We start from the raw sequence: 19,970 nt of genomic DNA, 5'->3' as shown, positions 1-19,970 counted from the left end.
TGTCGTTGTCATTTATCTCACTTGTCTCTATTGTAGAGCTATAAATCAGTACCCAACCAATGACCGAATGGTTAATACCCTTGAATACTTGTAGTTTGGCTCGGTTTCGAACCCAGGAAAATAGACTGATTTCTTGGTTGAATTTTGTGTTTTTCACAATTTTTAACCTGAATACGAGTACACTACACATAGGTAGAGTTTCCGTTAGAAAATCCTCCACCAGAGCATTCCTCCATTTAGGCAGCTAGCTCTCGTGTGCCATAGTAAAATAACCTAATCTCTCTATGCGTAACTGAGGTCTGATAGCGGTATAGCTTATATGCGATACCATACATAAATCTCAAGAAATCCTGATGCGATCGTCTGTTGAATACTGAAGTTTTAAATTTAAGCGGAAAAGTTTTCTTCATTAACATTGTATATAACAATGTTGAAAACGAATAGACCATTTTGCTTACAGGTAAAACCTACAACCCTAAAATTTTAGTTCCAAAAGTGAATTAGTATATTTCTGTAAAATCACAGGTGCCATAACTATTGCATTTGGCAAGACATATTATACTATAAACAGTACAATGCTTTAGTTTTTAATTCAAAATTCCAGGAAAGGTAGTTCTTTTCATTCTACACATACTGAATTAACTTCACGAACTGATTATAGAAATTGTGGATTAAGCAATTTCTTTATTAATGTCAAATCTTTTCTCTCAAGAAATACAAGACAGCTTTATCGAGAGAGAACGTGAGTAATTCACTTGAATTGAGTACATTTTAAGTATAAAAAGTTAAACATTAACCTAAAATGATAAAAATCTCTTTAGTAGGTGGAATTGTGAGATTTGCAGCAAGTATTAAAATTTAATTTACCTGTAAAGTCTAATTAAAGGATTACGTCCAGGTTTTTACAGACAGCTTAATTAATCTTTATTAAATGTTAAATCCTCTGCCTTATTTTGCTTTCGAGCAAAATAAGTTGTAGAAAACTAGATTTCTAAACTAGATTTCTAGAACATAGGTTGATTTACTTGCTTCAAAGAAACCTATTAGAGTAGTAGTTGCAGCAATAGATAAGCTTTTCCTTTAACCACGAGATTTTTGTTGGGTGATCACAGAAAAACTTAAAACCACGGATGAATTAATTAAACTAATTGAATTACTCTTTTTGAACTGGTAACCGAGCATGATTAATCACATTCCTCAAGTAAATTCTGGAGAATTTAATTAAAATCTATGCAGAGGAAACTTTGCGTTGAAGTTAAGAAATGGTTTTAAGCTTTGGGTTCGTTTTTTTTTTTTTTTTTTTGTGGATTAAATTTTTACAATATCGCTGAGAATACTTTGCAATTCTGATGTTCCTTAAAGTTAATTACAAATTAAAATTGCACGAAAAATAACATATCGCTTCCATAATACTGTCTTATCGGCTAATTTTAGGAAGTTGAGTTACTAGCTGCTTAATCTGCTGATGATAAAACGAAAAAAATGCAACTCATATGGTGCTGTAATGCAAAGGATAAAGGGCAGCTTTAAATTAAAAATTATAAACGACCTAAAAAATGAGAAAGGCTTCCGGTGAATAGCATAATTTTAATTAACTTTTAAATGAAGAAAAAGCAAATAGATTAGATGCATATCTATAGGAAACATAGAGTATTTCTTACTCCAAAATATGCTCTTAATATGCGCAGAAGAATAAAACAGATTCTTAACACAAAGTTTAACGTATACAAATTTCATCATTCATGTAGAGAAAAATGCTATTACCAATTATTGCCATTGCAAGAGATATTTTAATTTTATAACAGTTGTAGAGGCATTAGGTAAATTGGGCGGGAAAGGTGCAAAATGAGCGACGCCTTCGCCGGGAATCCAAACACGGACCACTGGAATACGCGTCCAATGTGCTGACCACTACACTACGAAGACATACTGAGAAGGCGAGAGAAATACCTTATATACTCCCTTTTTAAAGGGTGAATGTGGTTTTAGGGAACCCAATCGCCAGATCCTGTGTGAGGAGAATCATCATCCACCACCCTTTAAGTTCAGGCGTAACTGTAAAGACATTAGGTTAATTGGAAGCAGGAAAGATGAAAAATGACCAACGCCTTCGCCGGGACTCGAACCATGGACCTCTCAAATTCGCGCCGAGGGTGCAGAACACGACACTACGAAACCATGCTAAAAATCCGGGAGAAATACCTTATATACTTCCCCTTCTAACGGGCGACTGAGGTTTAGGGGACCCATTCGCCAAATCCTGGGTGTGGAGAATCATCATCTACCATTCTTTTAGATCAGGCGCCACTGTAGAGTCATTAGGCATTTTTTGGAAGCAAGAGAAATGGAAAATGAAGAACGCCTTCGGCGGGACTCGAACCATGGACCTCTTGAATACGCGGCGAGGGTGCTGATCACTACACTACGAAGGCATAATAAGAAGGCGGGAGAAATGCCTTATATACTCCCCCTTTTAAAGGGCGACTGTGGTTTTTAGGGGACCTAGTTGTCAGATACTAGGTGTGGAGAATCATCATCCAACGCCCTTTTAGTTAGGGCGTCACTGTAGAGACATTAGATTAATTGGAAGCAGGGAAGTTGAAAAAGGAGCATCGCCTTCGCCGGGACTCGAACCACTCGAATATCTGACCACTACACTACGAAGGCATGCTAAGAAGGTGGGAGAAATAAATTATAAAGTTATTTTAATTTTGAAACCCTTTCCTATCAATTCTTGTTTCTACTTATAAATCCCTACCAGAATGAGTTTTTAGAATATCGTTGAATGGAAATGAGTTAGAAGAATTATTTAAGGAAGATTCAGCTAACTTCAGGAGAGAGTGCTAGGAGTCCTTAGTGGCACGTGTTTGCCTTCTAGTTAAGTCACACCTGAAGCTGGTACGCTCGGCCGTATTTTACTTGCCTATTGATATTCGCCGGCTAGTTTAATTTAAGGGCTAACTACGTTATATGATTGCGTCCAGCTTCGGCTAAGTCTCGTTTAGTGAATTATAGTTTAGTTTCTTGTTTCTTATTCTGAGTTAAAGCCTGAGTAGTGGTTTTCCTGTAAGCCCGTGAAGGGGGCCAACTGTTATTCTTATTTGAGTAAATAAACAAATATGTTAACCCTTCTTGAGTCAAGTTGTTTTGCATTCAGCGATAATTCGCTACATAATTCACTAACTTCCTCGTCGTTCCTCTCAGGCCAAGTGCAAGGAACACTACAGGGTAATCAAATAGTTTGCTGACTGAGCACGGGCCCTAATGGACTGAATGCATACAGAACCGATGAGAGCTTGATAAAATTTATTTTCGCAAAAGAAACACCTTAAATATCTGAAACTTTCCACATTCATATTGATCATTGTGAAATTATGCTCAAGTCTTCATTTTCCGTTTTGTGAAGAAACTACTTTGTAAAAGTGAGCAGCTTGCTTCGATACTCAACCAATATTCAGACTTATTCAGATTATTCAGACTTATTCAGATTAATGTGTTACGGAAATATTAAAGGATTTTTTACATATAGAGCTGCGCATCACTACGACGTGTTGTGAATACATACACGGAACATTTTATAAAGTTGAGGCACCTCTGTCCACATGTTCTACACGCACCTCTATCTAGCGTAGGTCTTCGCCAAAGAAATTATCTTCGCGTAGGTCAACCATTCGAATATCCCGAAAGCGAAGATTCTTAGAAATGTTTCTTTCTCTGCGCAGAACCCAACAAATAGCCAAATGGTTAACACCTTTGAATATTTGGCTCGGTTTCAAACCCAAGAAAATAAGCTGATTGCCTGGTTGATTTTTTTGTAATTTTCACAATGTGTTATAACCTGAATACGAGTACGCTGCGCATAGGTAGAGTTTCCGTTAGAAAATCCTCCACCACGACATTCCTCCATTTAGGAAGCTAACTCCCGTGTGCTAGCTTCCTAAATGTACTCGTACAGCTCTTTTTAAGGCACAATCAGTAGTTAGCTCTACAAACTACTAAGAAAGTTGAACAGAACACAATGCAAAGCGTATCTAAAGGGATAAGAGACGGTGGACGTGGGCACTGTCCCTTTACTATAACGCTTAATCAAAGCGCATCTAAAGAGAGAAATCAATACTGCGAAGGCAACTATGAACTAAAAACTTAGACTTAAGCTCTCTCTGGTCATATGCCGTTCCCCCCGGCCGCTGGGAAATGTCTAGTACTTTCCATTCTCGGAATTCCTGAAAGGCAAATGTGGATACGTTACATGTAAGGGTTGGGTGAGGTTACAGTTACGAATCAAGTACAGGCACTCAAAAAGCATACTTTTGAGAATTTAATGGGCACTCTTAAATCTGACCCGGCAGGAAAATCAGCAGGCAAATCCTGATCTAACATTCAAGACACTTGGAAAACGTTTTGTCGAAAATCCCGTAAAGAGGCTGTGACAAACTTCAGACTACAAACAGGTCACGATTGCATGGCACATCATCTTAATAAAATTGGCATCCTTTCATCTAGTATATGCCAAGTTTGTAATTTTGGCATCATGAATCCAGAGCATCTTCTTGTATGCCCAGAATAAGATAAAGAGTCTCAGAAACTGGAATAATCAAACTATACTGGAATGCCAGATTTTTCGTGAACTCCCTATAAAGACTACATCTCGTATGTTTCTTTCCTTGTTTTTTTAAATTTTTAACTTTTTACTTTTATTCCCATATTAATTTGTTCCGATTCTTACTTCAAATATTTTCTTTTTATTTTATATCATTGTTCTTGTGTGATACTTGAGCTGTTTTATATGTATGGATTGATTATTCCAATAAATCCATGTATAGCAACCGCAATTCAATTACAGTACCAAATGCAGTTAAGCAGGAACCGGACCAAAATGTCGCCAAGTTTCGCTACTTTCAGCGATTTCTCACCAAATTTGGAAATAAAAATTAGTCGCCAAACTCATTGCCAATTTGGCAATACCTCGCTGGCGGCAAGTTTCGTGACTTGCAGTGACGCGAAATTTGGAAGTAAAAATTAATCCCAAAAATCATGGCCAGTTTGGAGATATCTCTTCAATTAGGAGAGAGAGAGAGTCGTTTATTTTAATGTTAAAATAGGCTGTTTCTGTAATATTATTTTTCAGACAAAGCGTCATTTTCTTAAGATTATTCATGTTACATTACACAAATTTCGTAGCAAGTTGATTTCCGTCAATGTATTTCATGTCGGATTACCTAAATTTGCTGTTTGGGTTAATTTTTTAAATGCAAACAGCAACGAAAGCAAATGTAAGAAAAGTAATAGCATGTGCAAAATTAACTGGTAGATATTCATGCATCAGAATGCTTTGATAATTTGCTGTTTGGGTTAATTTTTTAAATGCAAACAGCAACGAAAGCAAATGTAAGAAAAGTAATAGCATGTGCAAAATTAACTGGTAGATATTCATGCATCAGAATGCTTTGATAATTTGCTGTTTGGGTTAATTTTTTAAATGCAAACAGCAACGAAAGCAAATGTAAGAAAAGTAATAGCATGTGCAAAATTAACTGGTAGATATTCATGCATCAGAATGCTTTGATAATTTGCTGTTTGGGTTAATTTTTTAAATGCAAACAGCAACGAAAGCAAATGTAAGAAAAGTAATAGCATGTGCAAAATTAACTGGTAGATATTCATGCATCAGAATGCTTTGATAATTTGCTGTTTGGGTTAATTTTTTAAATGCAAACAGCAACGAAAGCAAATGTAAGAAAAGTCATAGCATGTGCAAAATTAACTGGTAGATATTCATGCATCAGAATGCTTTGATAATTTGCTGTTTGGGTTAATTTTTTAAATGCAAACAGCAACGAAAGCAAATGTAAGAAAAGTAATAGCATGTGCAAAATTAACTGGTAGATATTCATGCATCAGAATGCTTTGATAATTTGCTGTTTGGGTTAATTTTTTAAATGCAAACAGCAACGAAAGCAAATGTAAGAAAAGTAATAGCATGTGCAAAATTAACTGGTAGATATTCATGCATCAGAATGCTTTGATAATTTGCTGTTTGGGTTAATTTTTTAAATGCAAACAGCAACGAAAGCAAATGTAAGAAAAGTAATAGCATGTGCAAAATTAACTGGTAGATATTCATGCATCAGAATGCTTTGATAATTTGCTGTTTGGGTTAATTTTTTAAATGCAAACAGCAACGAAAGCAAATGTAAGAAAAGTAATAGCATGTGCAAAATTAACTGGTAGATATTCATGCATCAGAATGCTTTGATAATTTGCTGTTTGGGTTAATTTTTTAAATGCAAACAGCAACGAAAGCAAATGTAAGAAAAGTAATAGCATGTGCAAAATTAACTGGTAGATATTCATGCATCAGAATGCTTTGATAATTTGCTGTTTGGGTTAATTTTTTAAATGCAAACAGCAACGAAAGCAAATGTAAGAAAAGTAATAGCATGTGCAAAATTAACTGGTAGATATTCATGCATCAGAATGCTTTGATAATTTGCTGTTTGGGTTAATTTTTTAAATGCAAACAGCAACGAAAGCAAATGTAAGAAAAGTAATAGCATGTGCAAAATTAACTGGTAGATATTCATGCATCAGAATGCTTTGATAATTTGCTGTTTGGGTTAATTTTTTAAATGCAAACAGCAACGAAAGCAAATGTAAGAAAAGTAATAGCATGTGCAAAATTAACTGGTAGATATTCATGCATCAGAATGCTTTGATAATTTGCTGTTTGGGTTAATTTTTTAAATGCAAACAGCAACGAAAGCAAATGTAAGAAAAGTAATAGCATGTGCAAAATTAACTGGTAGATATTCATGCATCAGAATGCTTTGATAATTTGCTGTTTGGGTTAATTTTTTAAATGCAAACAGCAACGAAAGCAAATGTAAGAAAAGTAATAGCATGTGCAAAATTAACTGGTAGATATTCATGCATCAGAATGCTTTGATAATTTGCTGTTTGGGTTAATTTTTTAAATGCAAACAGCAACGAAAGCAAATGTAAGAAAAGTAATAGCATGTGCAAAATTAACTGGTAGATATTCATGCATCAGAATGCTTTGATAATTTGCTGTTTGGGTTAATTTTTTAAATGCAAACAGCAACGAAAGCAAATGTAAGAAAAGTAATAGCATGTGCAAAATTAACTGGTAGATATTCATGCATCAGAATGCTTTGATAATTTGCTGTTTGGGTTAATTTTTTAAATGCAAACAGCAACGAAAGCAAATGTAAGAAAAGTAATAGCATGTGCAAAATTAACTGGTAGATATTCATGCATCAGAATGCTTTGATAATTTGCTGTTTGGGTTAATTTTTTAAATGCAAACAGCAACGAAAGCAAATGTAAGAAAAGTAATAGCATGTGCAAAATTAACTGGTAGATATTCATGCATCAGAATGCTTTGATAATTTGCTGTTTGGGTTAATAATTTTAAATGCAAACAGCAACGAAAGCAAATGTAAGAAAAGTAATAGCATGTGCAAAATTAACTGGTAGATATTCATGCATCAGAATGCTTTGATAATTTGTGCTAAGAAAAAATAGGATGCACGTGATAAATTACCTAGTTCTTATATACTATAATTATAATAGAATAATTGCTATAATTTACTATTAAGCACTGTAGTTTTCCGATAAAAGTTCTCGATATTGGTATGGTGATATTTCATGTCAACCTGGACCTTATCAAACTTGGAAGGTTACTTCAGCTGGTGAATCAGTTCAACGCAGCCACTTGTAAACGTTTTCCAGAACTAGTCAGTGAGCGAAGATATGTTTGTATGTAATTTTGTAGAATGCCATTTTTTTTTTTTGTATGATGACAATCTGTTTTATAAATTAAGCTACAAAATATATAGAGAATGTTCATGAATATGAATACCTTAAATAGAATATGAACTCCAATAAAATAAATTATATTTATAAACTAAAACTGAATACTTAGCACATAACGAAATGCTGACCGAATTCCTCCTGAAACTATAAATTTCCCCTGATTGAGAATCTCTGGTCTAGACTTCTAATAAATCCAGTATGTATTTTATAATCAAGACAAATAAACTGGTGTTATGCATTAATCAATTTCCTTTTTTCAGCATTATTGAAGTTCAGTGCATAATAATTGCGAAATTATTTCCTCAAAATATCTAATTGCTTCAGTTTAATTTTATATGATAATAGGACGTTTTTCATTATGGTGGTGGTGTATTTTATCATGGCAAAGCACACTAGGGCTATCTGCCTAAGGGGAGGGATGCCTTCGTGGAGGACTTTCTAAGGGAAACTGGCTCGTGTACACGTTACACATGGGGAAAACCACGAAAACACCCATGCAGCCAACCCGTTCGCGGGATTCGAACCTCGGACCGAACTACCAGTGTTCAGCGACTTTACCGCTCGGCCGCTGGTGGACCCCATTTTTCATTATGAAAACATCCTTTAATACAATATAACCAAATGTTCCAAATTTGCTTTCTGTTCAATCACATTATGCTTTTATAACTTTATGAGCTAAAGTATATTACTTCAATTTTAAGAAGTCTAAAATTGATAGAAACCTTACAAACGATCTATTGTCTGAAATTGGACATTGCAAATGAGTCCAATGTTTGGCACTCACAAAGAGAAACACAAAATAAAAATATTGCTTAGACCAAAATTTCGTAAATCTTCTATTATGTGGCATTGTACAATTCGATATGCAAATAAAGATTCAAAAGCAAAAATATAGTATCAACAATTTGCTGATATATGATGTCGCATATTATATCTACCAACTTTAAATGATGATAGAAAGACCGTGATTGCTTGTATCAATTTTAAGCTGTTGTGAAATAATAATATACATACAGCCATTTAATGTATTCCATGTAAGTTTAAATGAAGACGAATGTAAAATCAAATTTATTTCTTAGTACGTCACACGAGACGATTCCCGAATGTGTAAAAAATCAGTGTAAAGAGCAATGGACTGTATTAAACGGCTTCTCATTTTAATTATTTAAGGCAATAAAATATTTCATAATTAAATAAAATTGTTATAAACTGGACGTGTAACAAGAACGAATACCTCACTTTATTTTAATGACAAAATTTTAATTGAGACATTTTAAACTGACAGCAACTACGTTTTGCATATTATATAGGTATTGCTGCGTTTTGTACATTATTTCGTTTTATGTTTATTTTAGGATGGCGATCCATTCTCTTTTCTGTGGACCATCAAGCGTGATCCTCCATCTTACCTTTTTGGAACAATTCATGTGCCCTATACTAAAGTTTGGGAATACATTCCAGACAATGCCAAACAAGCATTTGCGTCATCCTCTCATGTCTATTTTGAACTGGATCTTGTCAATCCCACAACAGTGTCGGCTCTCTCAACATGCCAAATGTTGCCCCAGGGAAAGAATCTCTCCGATGTTCTTCCCGGAGATCTCTATAGTCGGTTGAAAAAGCACTTAGAGTACGTGAGGGGAATGATGCCTCACTGGATGACTGCTGATCAGAGAGGGAGGGGATTGTATGCTGACTACCTCTTCAATGCAATTGCTGGCAACTGGGAACGCAAAAGACCAGTCTGGGTGATGTTGATGGTCAATTCCTTGACTGAGAGTGATGTCCGCTCTAGAGGTGTACCAGTTCTGGATTTGTATCTAGCGCAGGAAGCGGAACGGTTGCACAAGCAAACAGCTGCTGTAGAGAAAGTGGAAGAGCAATGCTTGCCATTGAATGGACTTAATTTTTCCCAGGTGAGATATATACCTTATATTTTTGTATCAAACAGAAATTTATTTGTATTTTATTACATTCCATCTTTAATGTATAAAAGGAGTAAATCGACAATAAGAACTTCATACTTAGATATTGCAAAAGAACATGATATACCTCAGTAATCTATGGATATTAAAGACTAGAACGCTCGGAGGTCATACGAAATGACCGCTGTTTTAGATACTATAAATTGTAATTAAAATGACTTGTGCAAAGGTGTCTGCTAATTCAAATTGAATTACCAGGGCAGGCAGCGAGGACGCCCCTTTGCTTACTGCCTCACGGGGTTTCCCCCTTCTACTTGCTTAAAGTAGAGTGCAATGAAGGAAACTGCTGGCGGTACATTTCTTAAGAGCCACCGCTAGCTCAATAAACAAAGGTGATTTAAATAATAAAATGTTAATTCACATGTCAAAGATCTCTTTGTACACGACATTTCTTGTGTAGATTTTTCCATCATTTTTATGCTCGCCTTGCAGAGGACCATCCATTATTTTTAATTTTACGTCCGTTCTTTCACGAACTCTTGAACAAGCAACATAAAGTTGACCGTGTCCAAATGCATGCTCAGGTCAAAAAATGCCAACACGCTTAAGCGTTTGGCCCTGAGACTTATGGATGGTCTCACCGCAAGTTTTACAGGAAATAGTTTACGTCTCAATTGAAACGGCAACCCTGTTCCGTAGCAACTTCAGTCCATTGGCTTGTACAGTTACGCAAGCAACCAATAAACTATCGGCGACAAACAGACACTGAAGCCACGTATAATAAAGATCTTTATTTATTTCATTTTATTTGTTTTTTCGTCGTTGCCGGTTGCATATTTTCGAATTCTATTATATATAGATGTTCAATTTATTTATTAAATGTTAAATGCACGTGCTCTTGTATTTTTAATTTTTTACGGCTTAGCTTTCTCATAATACTCGTCACGCGCTGCATTGCACGGGGAGTAAAACAATTTATAGCTACGCGAGCAACCAATAAGCTATCGGCGACAAACACTTAAGCCGCATATATATAAGAAAACGTATCATTTTCTTATTTTTAAATTTTATGGATTTTAAAACGTTACGTTTGAACTATATAAGAAATTACGCACGAGTGATGTGAAGGCGCAAATAAAGAAGAGCAAGCGCGATGAAATGCCAGATTTTGGCGAAACTTAAGGTACCATGCCTTAAAATTTCGAGTAATAATGCGATTGCTAAATAAATACCAAATCAGTTTGTTGCTTTGGTCATGTAAGACTTTATGTTCTACCAATAAGCTAAAAATGTTAAATAAGCTATGCATATATAGAGGTAGGTAGTAAGATCAATACACAGATTTAAGTTGCTTTTGAAAGCTTAAAGAAAGTATTTAATAATGCAAGTTTCTGTCACCAAGATCCAACTGACAATTCCTAGAAATACGCAAACATAAGACAACACGAATAAAATATCAGTACAAACGTAAAATACCTGACACATTAGATTATAAGACCGACCAGCGGCCGAGCGATAAAGTCGCTGAACACTGGTAGTTCGGTCCGAGATTCGAATCCCGCGAACGGGCTGGCTGTATGGGCGTTTTCGGGGTTTTCCCCATGTGTAACGTGTATACGAGCCAGTTTCCCTTAGAACTACCTCCACGAAGGCATCCCTCCCCTTAAGCAGATAACCCTAGTGTGCTTTGCCATAATTAAATACATCAACACCATTAGATTATATTAGAAAGAACTTGCATTTGCGTGAATGTAGAATTAAAATGAACTATAACACAACAATAAACAAAAAAATCAAATTTCTTCTTAGATTATGCCCATTTAATTTTATTAGCTGGATACACTGTTTATATATTACTGAATTCGTCTGTATAATTTTTCAGTTTCAGTTAGACTTATTTTCTTCACTTATGTTTATGGATTTAAATCGGAGTAACTTTGTGGATCATTTTGTTTATATGTGTTATCTATATATACATACCTATACATGTATGATAAAAAATATGCAAATCAAAATTATTATTTAAATTATCAGTAGTCCCTTAATTCCTCACTTTTAATTTTGGATATTTTCACTCTCTTATAAAAATAGTAGTAACTGTTCTTGAACTGCGTCATTTCCAGATCAATCCATTTCATACGACGTACATAACGCTGATGACATAGCTAATTCAGAAAAAATTAAACGAAATTTGTAAACTTAATTGGAACCATATGGAAATAGACCTCAAATTCATAGCTTTTATTGAAATACATCCCCGCTTCAAATACTCGCTTTACACTATTTTGCGTCACTCTGCCTTACGTCACTCTTCCCCTGCAATTTCTCTGCACTGCCATATCTTTAACCCAGTCGCTTCTCACGATTAACACAAATACTTTCCGGCTATAAATACTGATCAAAGCTATTACGCATTACGCACAACGTTTGCTCGTCTCCTGCTACTTGGGTAAACTACGTCTTTTGCTTTATCTTCTTTCTTCATTGTCTAATTTGTCAGATCCGTACATGGAAATTGTGGGGCACGTTTAAAATCCCTAGTGTTCTACCAATTTTATGCAAAGAGGTATTTTTGAATCATTGCTCATGTGAAAAAGAAAAATGATGTTTCAACCGTCAAGTCAGTTGTGATTTTCGCAATAGTTGTCGTCTAAGCAACAGTCTTTTCGACCATGGCTCAAGCATGAATTGGGTTGTAGAGCCATTAGGATTTTTTGGAAGCCAGAGATGAAAAATATGCAACCGCCTTCGCCGGGAATCGAACCACGGACCTCTTTAATACCGGCCCAGCGTGCTACTGTTACACCACGAAGGCACGCTGGGGAAGTGGGAGAAATACCTTATAGGGTTTCACCTTTTTCTAGAAACCATATATATATATATATATATTAAAAGTAATAGGAAAACTAATAAAATGAGCATTTTTATAATTTAATTACATAAAAATAATTATACTTATTTATTTTAATCATTTTAAAAATAATATAAATAATTAATATGGTAAAATTAATAAAAATAAAATTTTTTTTATAAATATCCTTCTTGATACATATATAGATGTCCATAGCATAACTAATGCATATATATTGATCTGATGATTCTTTTGAAATGCATAAGAAGCAGTCTAAAAAGAGAAAAATTAGGGAAATTGCCACAGTATCGATAAAATATTCCCCTTTTCTAAATATGTGTTGAAACTGAAATTAAAACTTCATCAGGGTTTCATTAAAGTTACGATTGAGTACTTAGTCGTAACAAGTTTTAAATCTCCATCCAATAATCTCATCAGCGTTTCAAATTGCGCCATTTAAGATGAAGATACTATTTGAGTTACGTTCGCTTCGAAACACTCTCACAGGAGAGCTTTCTTCTGAATTTTACAGATATTTTCCAATTTATATTACTAAAATCATTTCAAAATTTCTTTGCATATTAGCGTCTTGCCGATGTAAAAGTTATCCTTAAACAACATTTCACTTTTATAGTATTTGCAGGTTGTACATTCGTAAAATAACCTAACGAAAGCATTTTAATTTCAGTGCTTCTAAAACATGAAAAAACTACATGTCAACACACGTAATTTCAGTTTGGAAAGTGATTTTTACCCTCTCTTTTAAAGGTTAAAAATTTTTATTTATATGCTTGGTATTGCGAAAAAAATTGCTTATGAGGTCTACACAAAATCTCCTTTTGTACAGCTCTCTCTTTTACTCCGTAAAAAGACAGGAAAATGGTGTATAGAGAATAATATTAAAATTGAAATAGCATTCCCTAAAAAGATGACAAATGTAGATGTGTGCCTTTGTTGTAAAACAGACAATATACTATTTTTTTAAATGCAGACAATTTTCCTTTAAGTTTTCCTAAAAACACCATGGGCTTGTTAACCGATGAGCCATTAGAAAAAACTGTAAAAATAATTTAGTAACATAAAACAGAATAGTGTTCCTTGACGACGGATGAAAGGGGAAAATGATTAGTTTCTGGAGCAAAGTATATGTTGTTTTCAACCCAATCGGTCAAAGTCACGCTGAAATCTTTAATTAAACCTAAATGTAGCTCTTAATCATTTAGACAGATACATTTTATAAATGTATAGGATTATAGATATGTATAATACAACTTAGTTTTCACGGCGAAAATAATATATCATTAATTCTAGGATTCGAAATCTGTAAAGGTAGATTCCATTATATTCTTACGATTATTTTATTCCGAATGAAGCAGGTTTTATACATTAATGTACGAATACATTGTCATAGAAACAAATCATATTTAGTCACATTTTTTATATTTATCATTGACTTAATGTTTTGCTTTGAAATTCTCGTAAATTAACAGATTAAAATCCGATTTTAGTGCATAAAAGGAAGAATTTTTGTCGACAAAAAAGAAAACTTGTTAGTAATTCTAACGTTGTTTTCATTTTCGAAACGGTAACGAAATATTTAACTTCCATATTAATATAATCTCACAATAATTGCATTATATTTCACCTGTTCACAGTCAACTTTAAACTGTTTTTCTAAACTTATTAAACTAGTGGATTAAAACTAAATTTTAGATACATGTTGTTGTTGCTGTAGCTTATGCTCACCTGTCTGACGCAGTCAGCCCAAGCCCACGAAACTCCTCGTGGAAGGAGTGCTAACTCCTTGCCACGAGGAACCGAATATTAACTTTCAATTTTGTGCACCGAAAATTGTGTCTTCTTGTCGCCGACTGAATAGCTTGTTTTTTCTCAGAAACTCTTAGTTGTAAATATTTATTTATTTTTTTTAACTTGAGGACGTTTTAAGTGACAGTGCGCTTTAGCTCAGTTCGGTCCCTAATTTTGATGAAGAGCAACCGGGTGGGTATTTTAGTACTCGAAATGCTTATTTTCAGCTTTAAAACTCATATGAAATATTTAACTATCGGTGTCAACTGTATCGCAAATGTAAATCCCTAAAAGAAATTCTTGAGTAGGCGCATTTATCCTTTCTTGTGTGAAGTAGAGGAAGTATTGTGATTGCTAAAAATTGCGGGTATCAAATTTCAACGAAAATGTGCACTTTGAACTCCCTCGAAGCCATTTAAATGAATTTTACGTGACATCTGTAAGTGCGGATAGAATAAAAGGCTCTTTTTTCCAGAACGGATTACTATGGAACGGATATAAAATGGATTCGGTAGATAATTTTTCCGCAACATCTGTACATCTGTACGCACATACCTGTGTATATATCTCGCATAACTCAAAAAACGAGTAATCGTAGAACGTTGAAGTTTTGTATATGCAATTTTTATAATATCTAGTTGGACACCTCCCTTTTTCGTTGCAATCGTATATATATATATATCCAAGTCACATACACAGCTCGGTAGGGTCTGTTTTTTTATACTTATATATTGCTAAACTGTGTACTTTTTGCTTTAAAAGTAACTGAATTGTGATATTCTTATGTTCCGGTTAAGGTTTTCATCTCTTTATTAATTTGCATGCAATAGTTCTTGAATTATCAACAATTTAAAAATTTAAGTCGGGCTAGGTATTTAGCGAAGCAGCCATCTATTTACATTTTCAACTCTGAATAGAATAGTGCGAATAGAACAGTTGATGTATTAACTTCAGTGGGTTTTAGCCCAGTGGAACCGAATATTAACTTTCAATCTTGGGCACCGAAAACTGTGTCTTCCTGCCCGCTGAATGAATAGCTTGTTTTTTTTCTCAGAAACTCTTAGTTGTAAATACTGTTCTTTTAACTGGATTTGGTGTTTTAGATTTTTCTGTATTTTGCAATTTTTAATGTAGTTGTTTTGCGGTTTAACAGGAATAAGTGTACTTCACTTTTAAATATTTCAGTAGGTGCTGGAAGAAATGTGGAAAAAATAAACTTTTTGAAAGGACTGGATTTTTTTTAACTGAAACACCCAACTTTCCACTGAAAATTCGAAAAGTGACGAGAATTCCATAAAAAGAGAAATGAAATAAACAACAACCGTATAGAAGCTATCTCTTCCGAAAGTATAATAACCATTACTCCGCTATTACGACACGTCTGAAACTTTAAAATGAAAAGAATAAGACACAATAACAGGATACGAAGAAGAACATTATACACGCGCTATAAATTTTTTTCTCCAATCCTGGGGTACGCTAGCGACGATATTTCATTGTTGTTTCTTTTATTACAAGACCGATAGAGAATAAAATGGGGAGGAGTGAGGTGAATTCCGTCCGTAGATCCCTGTCGGCAACAATAGATGTTCTTTTCTGGCACCAGAATTGCCCTTCCGGAAGCTGCATGACGATAGCCTCTTGCAGAGTGTCTTCGCAGAGTTGCCATATTTGGCGAACAAGCGTCCAGAAGTACAGCTATCATATACATCTGAGATATGTACTGGATTGTATATGAATTCTCGCCAAAGATTAGATGACTAAAACTTTTTGTAACAAACGCTGCTTTACAATAAAAATTCTGAAAGAAATAGGAAATTCAAACTTAATTAACAAACAGCAAAGAAATAAGGAAATTTAAACCTTACAGTATGTATTGAAATCGGGCTCTAAAAATTGTTTCTGGCTTTTATTTTTTTAAATATAAAGAGGAGTTCTAAGGCATTTCTGCCGCCTTCTTAACAAGCCTTCGTAGTGTAGTGGCCAGCACGCTTGACGTGCATTCGAGAGGCCCATGGTTTGAATCCCGGCGAGGGCATCGCTCCTTTTTCAGCTCTCTAGCTTCGGAAAAAAACCTTATTACTGTACAGTGGCGACCGAACTAAAAGGTGGTGAATGATGATTCTTCACCACCAGGATTTGGCAACCCCAGTCGCTCTTTAAAAAAGGAAATATACAAGGTATTTCTCCTGCATTCTTAGCAGGTCTTTGTGGTGCAGAGGTAAACACCCTCGGAAGTGTTACTCCTTTTTCATTTCTCCTGCTTCGAAATAACCTAATGTCTCTACAGCAGGGATTCTCAACCGGTGGTGCGCAAAAGCAAAATAGGTAGTACGCGAAATAAGCAAAGTATTATTAATTATTAAATTAAAAAATTAAAACCCTAACCTGCTGATTAAATTTTTTCTCTAACACTCGTAAATTTATGCGATCTGAGCTTTGTTCAAGAGTGGTGGTGGTAGTAGTACTTTGTAGTGGTGGTACGAAAGGTTTTCAATTTTTGTTTAGATTGCACATGTTAGTCAAAAGGTTGAGAACCGCTGCGCTGCAGGGTATTTCGAAAATCTAACGAAATACCTACAGTGTTATCTATTTTCTTTCGGGTCGACCAAATGGTCAAACGATAAAAAACATAGGTAATACCTCTACAATTATTCTCTGCATTACTGTATATATATCTGAATCTCTTTTAATGCAAGAATCTCCAGTCACCTTCTGAAAACATACGGAATATTTTAATGCTATAGATCTTGATCTATCCATTCTCCATTATCTAGAACTCTAATCATCCGGATAGAAATTTCATCTCCCAAGGTTATTTAAAATAAAACTTACTGAAACAGAAGAAAAACACGCCGAGTGAAACATAAAATTAGTTACACAATAGCTTTGATTTTGGAGTAGATTTAAGTCAAGCTCTCCATCGATTTCGAGGGCGCACAGGTCTTCTTTCATCAGGAGCACAGAAAGCTGCAAGACTATGGAAAGTAACGGGAGTTACGATCGTATTTATATTCTTGTTTCGCTTTACTGAGGAGCATAAATATGACCGTTACCCCGCTGCTTTCGAATCTTGCAGACTCTTTGTTTCTGATGAAGAGCGACCTGTACACATGTTTGCCTTCGAAATCGATTGAGATCTTAACTTAAATCTACACCAAACTCAAGGTTGTTGTGTTACTAATTTTATAAAACTTGCTGTTCATTTACTTAGCTTTTTTATCATCATTATTTTGATTAATTAAAATTATTATATAAAATAGTATAGTAATTTATATGTTTTATATAACAAATGTATTTATTGATTTACAGAAAAAAAATTACATTAAGGAAATAAATGGGAACATATCGTACGTGTTCATGTCATTTAGGGCAATAACCTATCCTCATATGTTAGTAATATATAAGACACACTGTTTGGTAAATTTAATATTTTCAGTAAGATGCCCTTGCATATAAATTGGCAAATACGGTTTATATTAGAGCTTATCGTTGGGCAGTTAAAGTCCTGCTGTCAAACTCTCGCATCTTGAACATTAAAGGTGACGACAAGGTTTCGAGTTGCAATTTTTGACCGAGATTAATCCAAAAATTTACTATCGTTATCCTCTTAAAAGGAATATAAATCAGATCTTTTAGATATTGCTTTGAGTCGTAAATATAGACTTAGTATAGGCAGTGCAGTCTTTTTATCTCGATGACTTGTCCAAGTTTCAAAATTAAGGTGCATGGTTTAATAGCTGCTTAATTGATGAAATTGTTATAAAATCTCACAACTTTATTTTTTCCCTCACTATCTAACTATAAATTTGCTTTTCTCAAACAATGGCTTTGAAGATTCAGGCCTTTGGTATAGGGTCGAGATAAAGCTGTTAAAATTACCTCTCATATTGCTGTTGGATAGAAAATGATGAAGCTACACAGAGAAATTGTTATTCATTAAGCGTGTTAAATTTAATATGCCATCCAGGAGGGATAGTGGTTAGCGACGCTAACTGCGATACCGAATTCCCAGGCTGGAAACCCCGGAGAAGGCATGGGTGTTTATACATACATGGCGTCTGTGCTGCATGGGGGTACGCCAATATGCGACGGCTCGAAAGTCCTCCTAAGAGGTTGGTGCTCGGAAAAGAGCGGTGGCAGACATCAGATCCGTCCCCCCGTGTGCTCTAAATTTAAACTGGACGGAACTGAGGTAAGGTCGGCCCTCATGGTGGTCGAGGCTGTCTCCAACGACAGGCAACGATTGGACTCCTTGCTACGATGAATGTCGTGGGCTTGTGCTGACTTTTGACCTCAGACAAGTTAGCTTGGTAACAACAACAACAAATTTAATGTGAAAAGTTATTAACGGTAAATTTAATTTTGAAGTACCAATTTCTAGTAAAATATTGATTAAGAGCGTGCTCATTAATTTGCTTTTGAAATTAAACCAAGAAATTCAACTAGTGAACTATAAGTATTTTACATTCATTCCATATTATCAAAAATTGCATCGAACAGTACTCAAGTGAAAATTAAATATACTTGTAACACCTGTCTGAAGCTTAATCTAATCTTATCTAACTGAAGTAGAATATACTTAAGATTTAGTTAATGTTCTCCGGTGAGCTTTCGTTATGCATTAACTCTACAAGCAAACAGATGCAGATTCGTCACTTTAAATTTAAATTTATTCTATTCCATTACGCGTCAGGGTAAGCAACAAATATTGTAGAACGCTAAGTTTGTTCTGCACAATCTGTGAACACAAAACTTGCCTTAAAATGTCTTGATTATAAAATATATAAATAACTACTAACAGAGGCTAAGTGATCACAGTCAGCTAATAACAGTTACTAAAATCTGAACTTACCAATTAAATCTACCTTGCGAATTTACTTTTACGCAAGGTAACGGCTCTTCTTCAAGTGAAAAACTGAATAGCAGACATCCGACATTCATCCAAACTCTAACACCATTATGAGGTATCACTCTAACTTCATACTAAACTACTTGCCGCTTAAAATCTAAATAAACTCTGGAATGAGCGAGCTTCGTGTCGAAATGGAGCAGTGGAAAGATGCAAATTAAAATCAACTTTGTTAGTGAAACTCAAACATAATGCCATACACATGAAATCATTTATAATTTTAATTCATCTACGTTTTGATTTTGTTGTTCGGGTCTAAACAGGAGAATAAGGATTTGCTTTTTCTATAAAATATTATTTTTGATGAGATTTTTCCAGGAAGAGTATAAATAAAACCAGATGAAGCGTAGGGTGTGGTTCTTATTTGAAGCATCTAATTCTTAAGATGAAGCTGACTGCGATGCCGAAGGGCCTGGGTTCGAATCTTGGAGAAGGCATGGTTGTAACTGTCCGTCCCTTCATAGGAAAGACCATGGTGGCCCACCTATTAGGTGCCTCCATAATAAAGAAACCACCACATCCGGCCTTGTATAGATTAAGTGGCTGAGTTACTTTTGTAAATGTTCACAATCTGTCATTGGAAAAACAATTCTTAAGATTAATTAAATCTATCAAAAATAATATCAATTGAAAATAA

General features: G+C 34.7%; 1 protein-coding gene across 1 annotated transcript in view; it reads left to right on the top strand.

Moving 5' to 3' along the window:
* Positions 1-19,970, top strand: part of LOC118182835 (metalloprotease TIKI1-like) — a 1,041,016-nt gene that overhangs the window by 378,803 nt on the left and 642,243 nt on the right. Inside the window, exon 3 of the mRNA XM_085814599.1 lies at positions 9,192-9,752. Within this exon, the coding sequence (XP_085670725.1) occupies positions 9,192-9,752 (561 nt within the window). The remainder of the gene's footprint in view (positions 1-9,191; positions 9,753-19,970) is intronic.

This window comes from Stegodyphus dumicola, chromosome 4 (assembly GCF_044657685.1).
Source record: "Stegodyphus dumicola isolate Sdum_Otavi_A_Nest chromosome 4, ASM4465768v1".
Taxonomy (NCBI): Eukaryota; Metazoa; Arthropoda; class Arachnida; order Araneae; family Eresidae; genus Stegodyphus; species Stegodyphus dumicola.
Note: the sequence above shows the minus strand (reverse complement) of the source record. Positions and strands in the feature narration are given on the sequence as shown.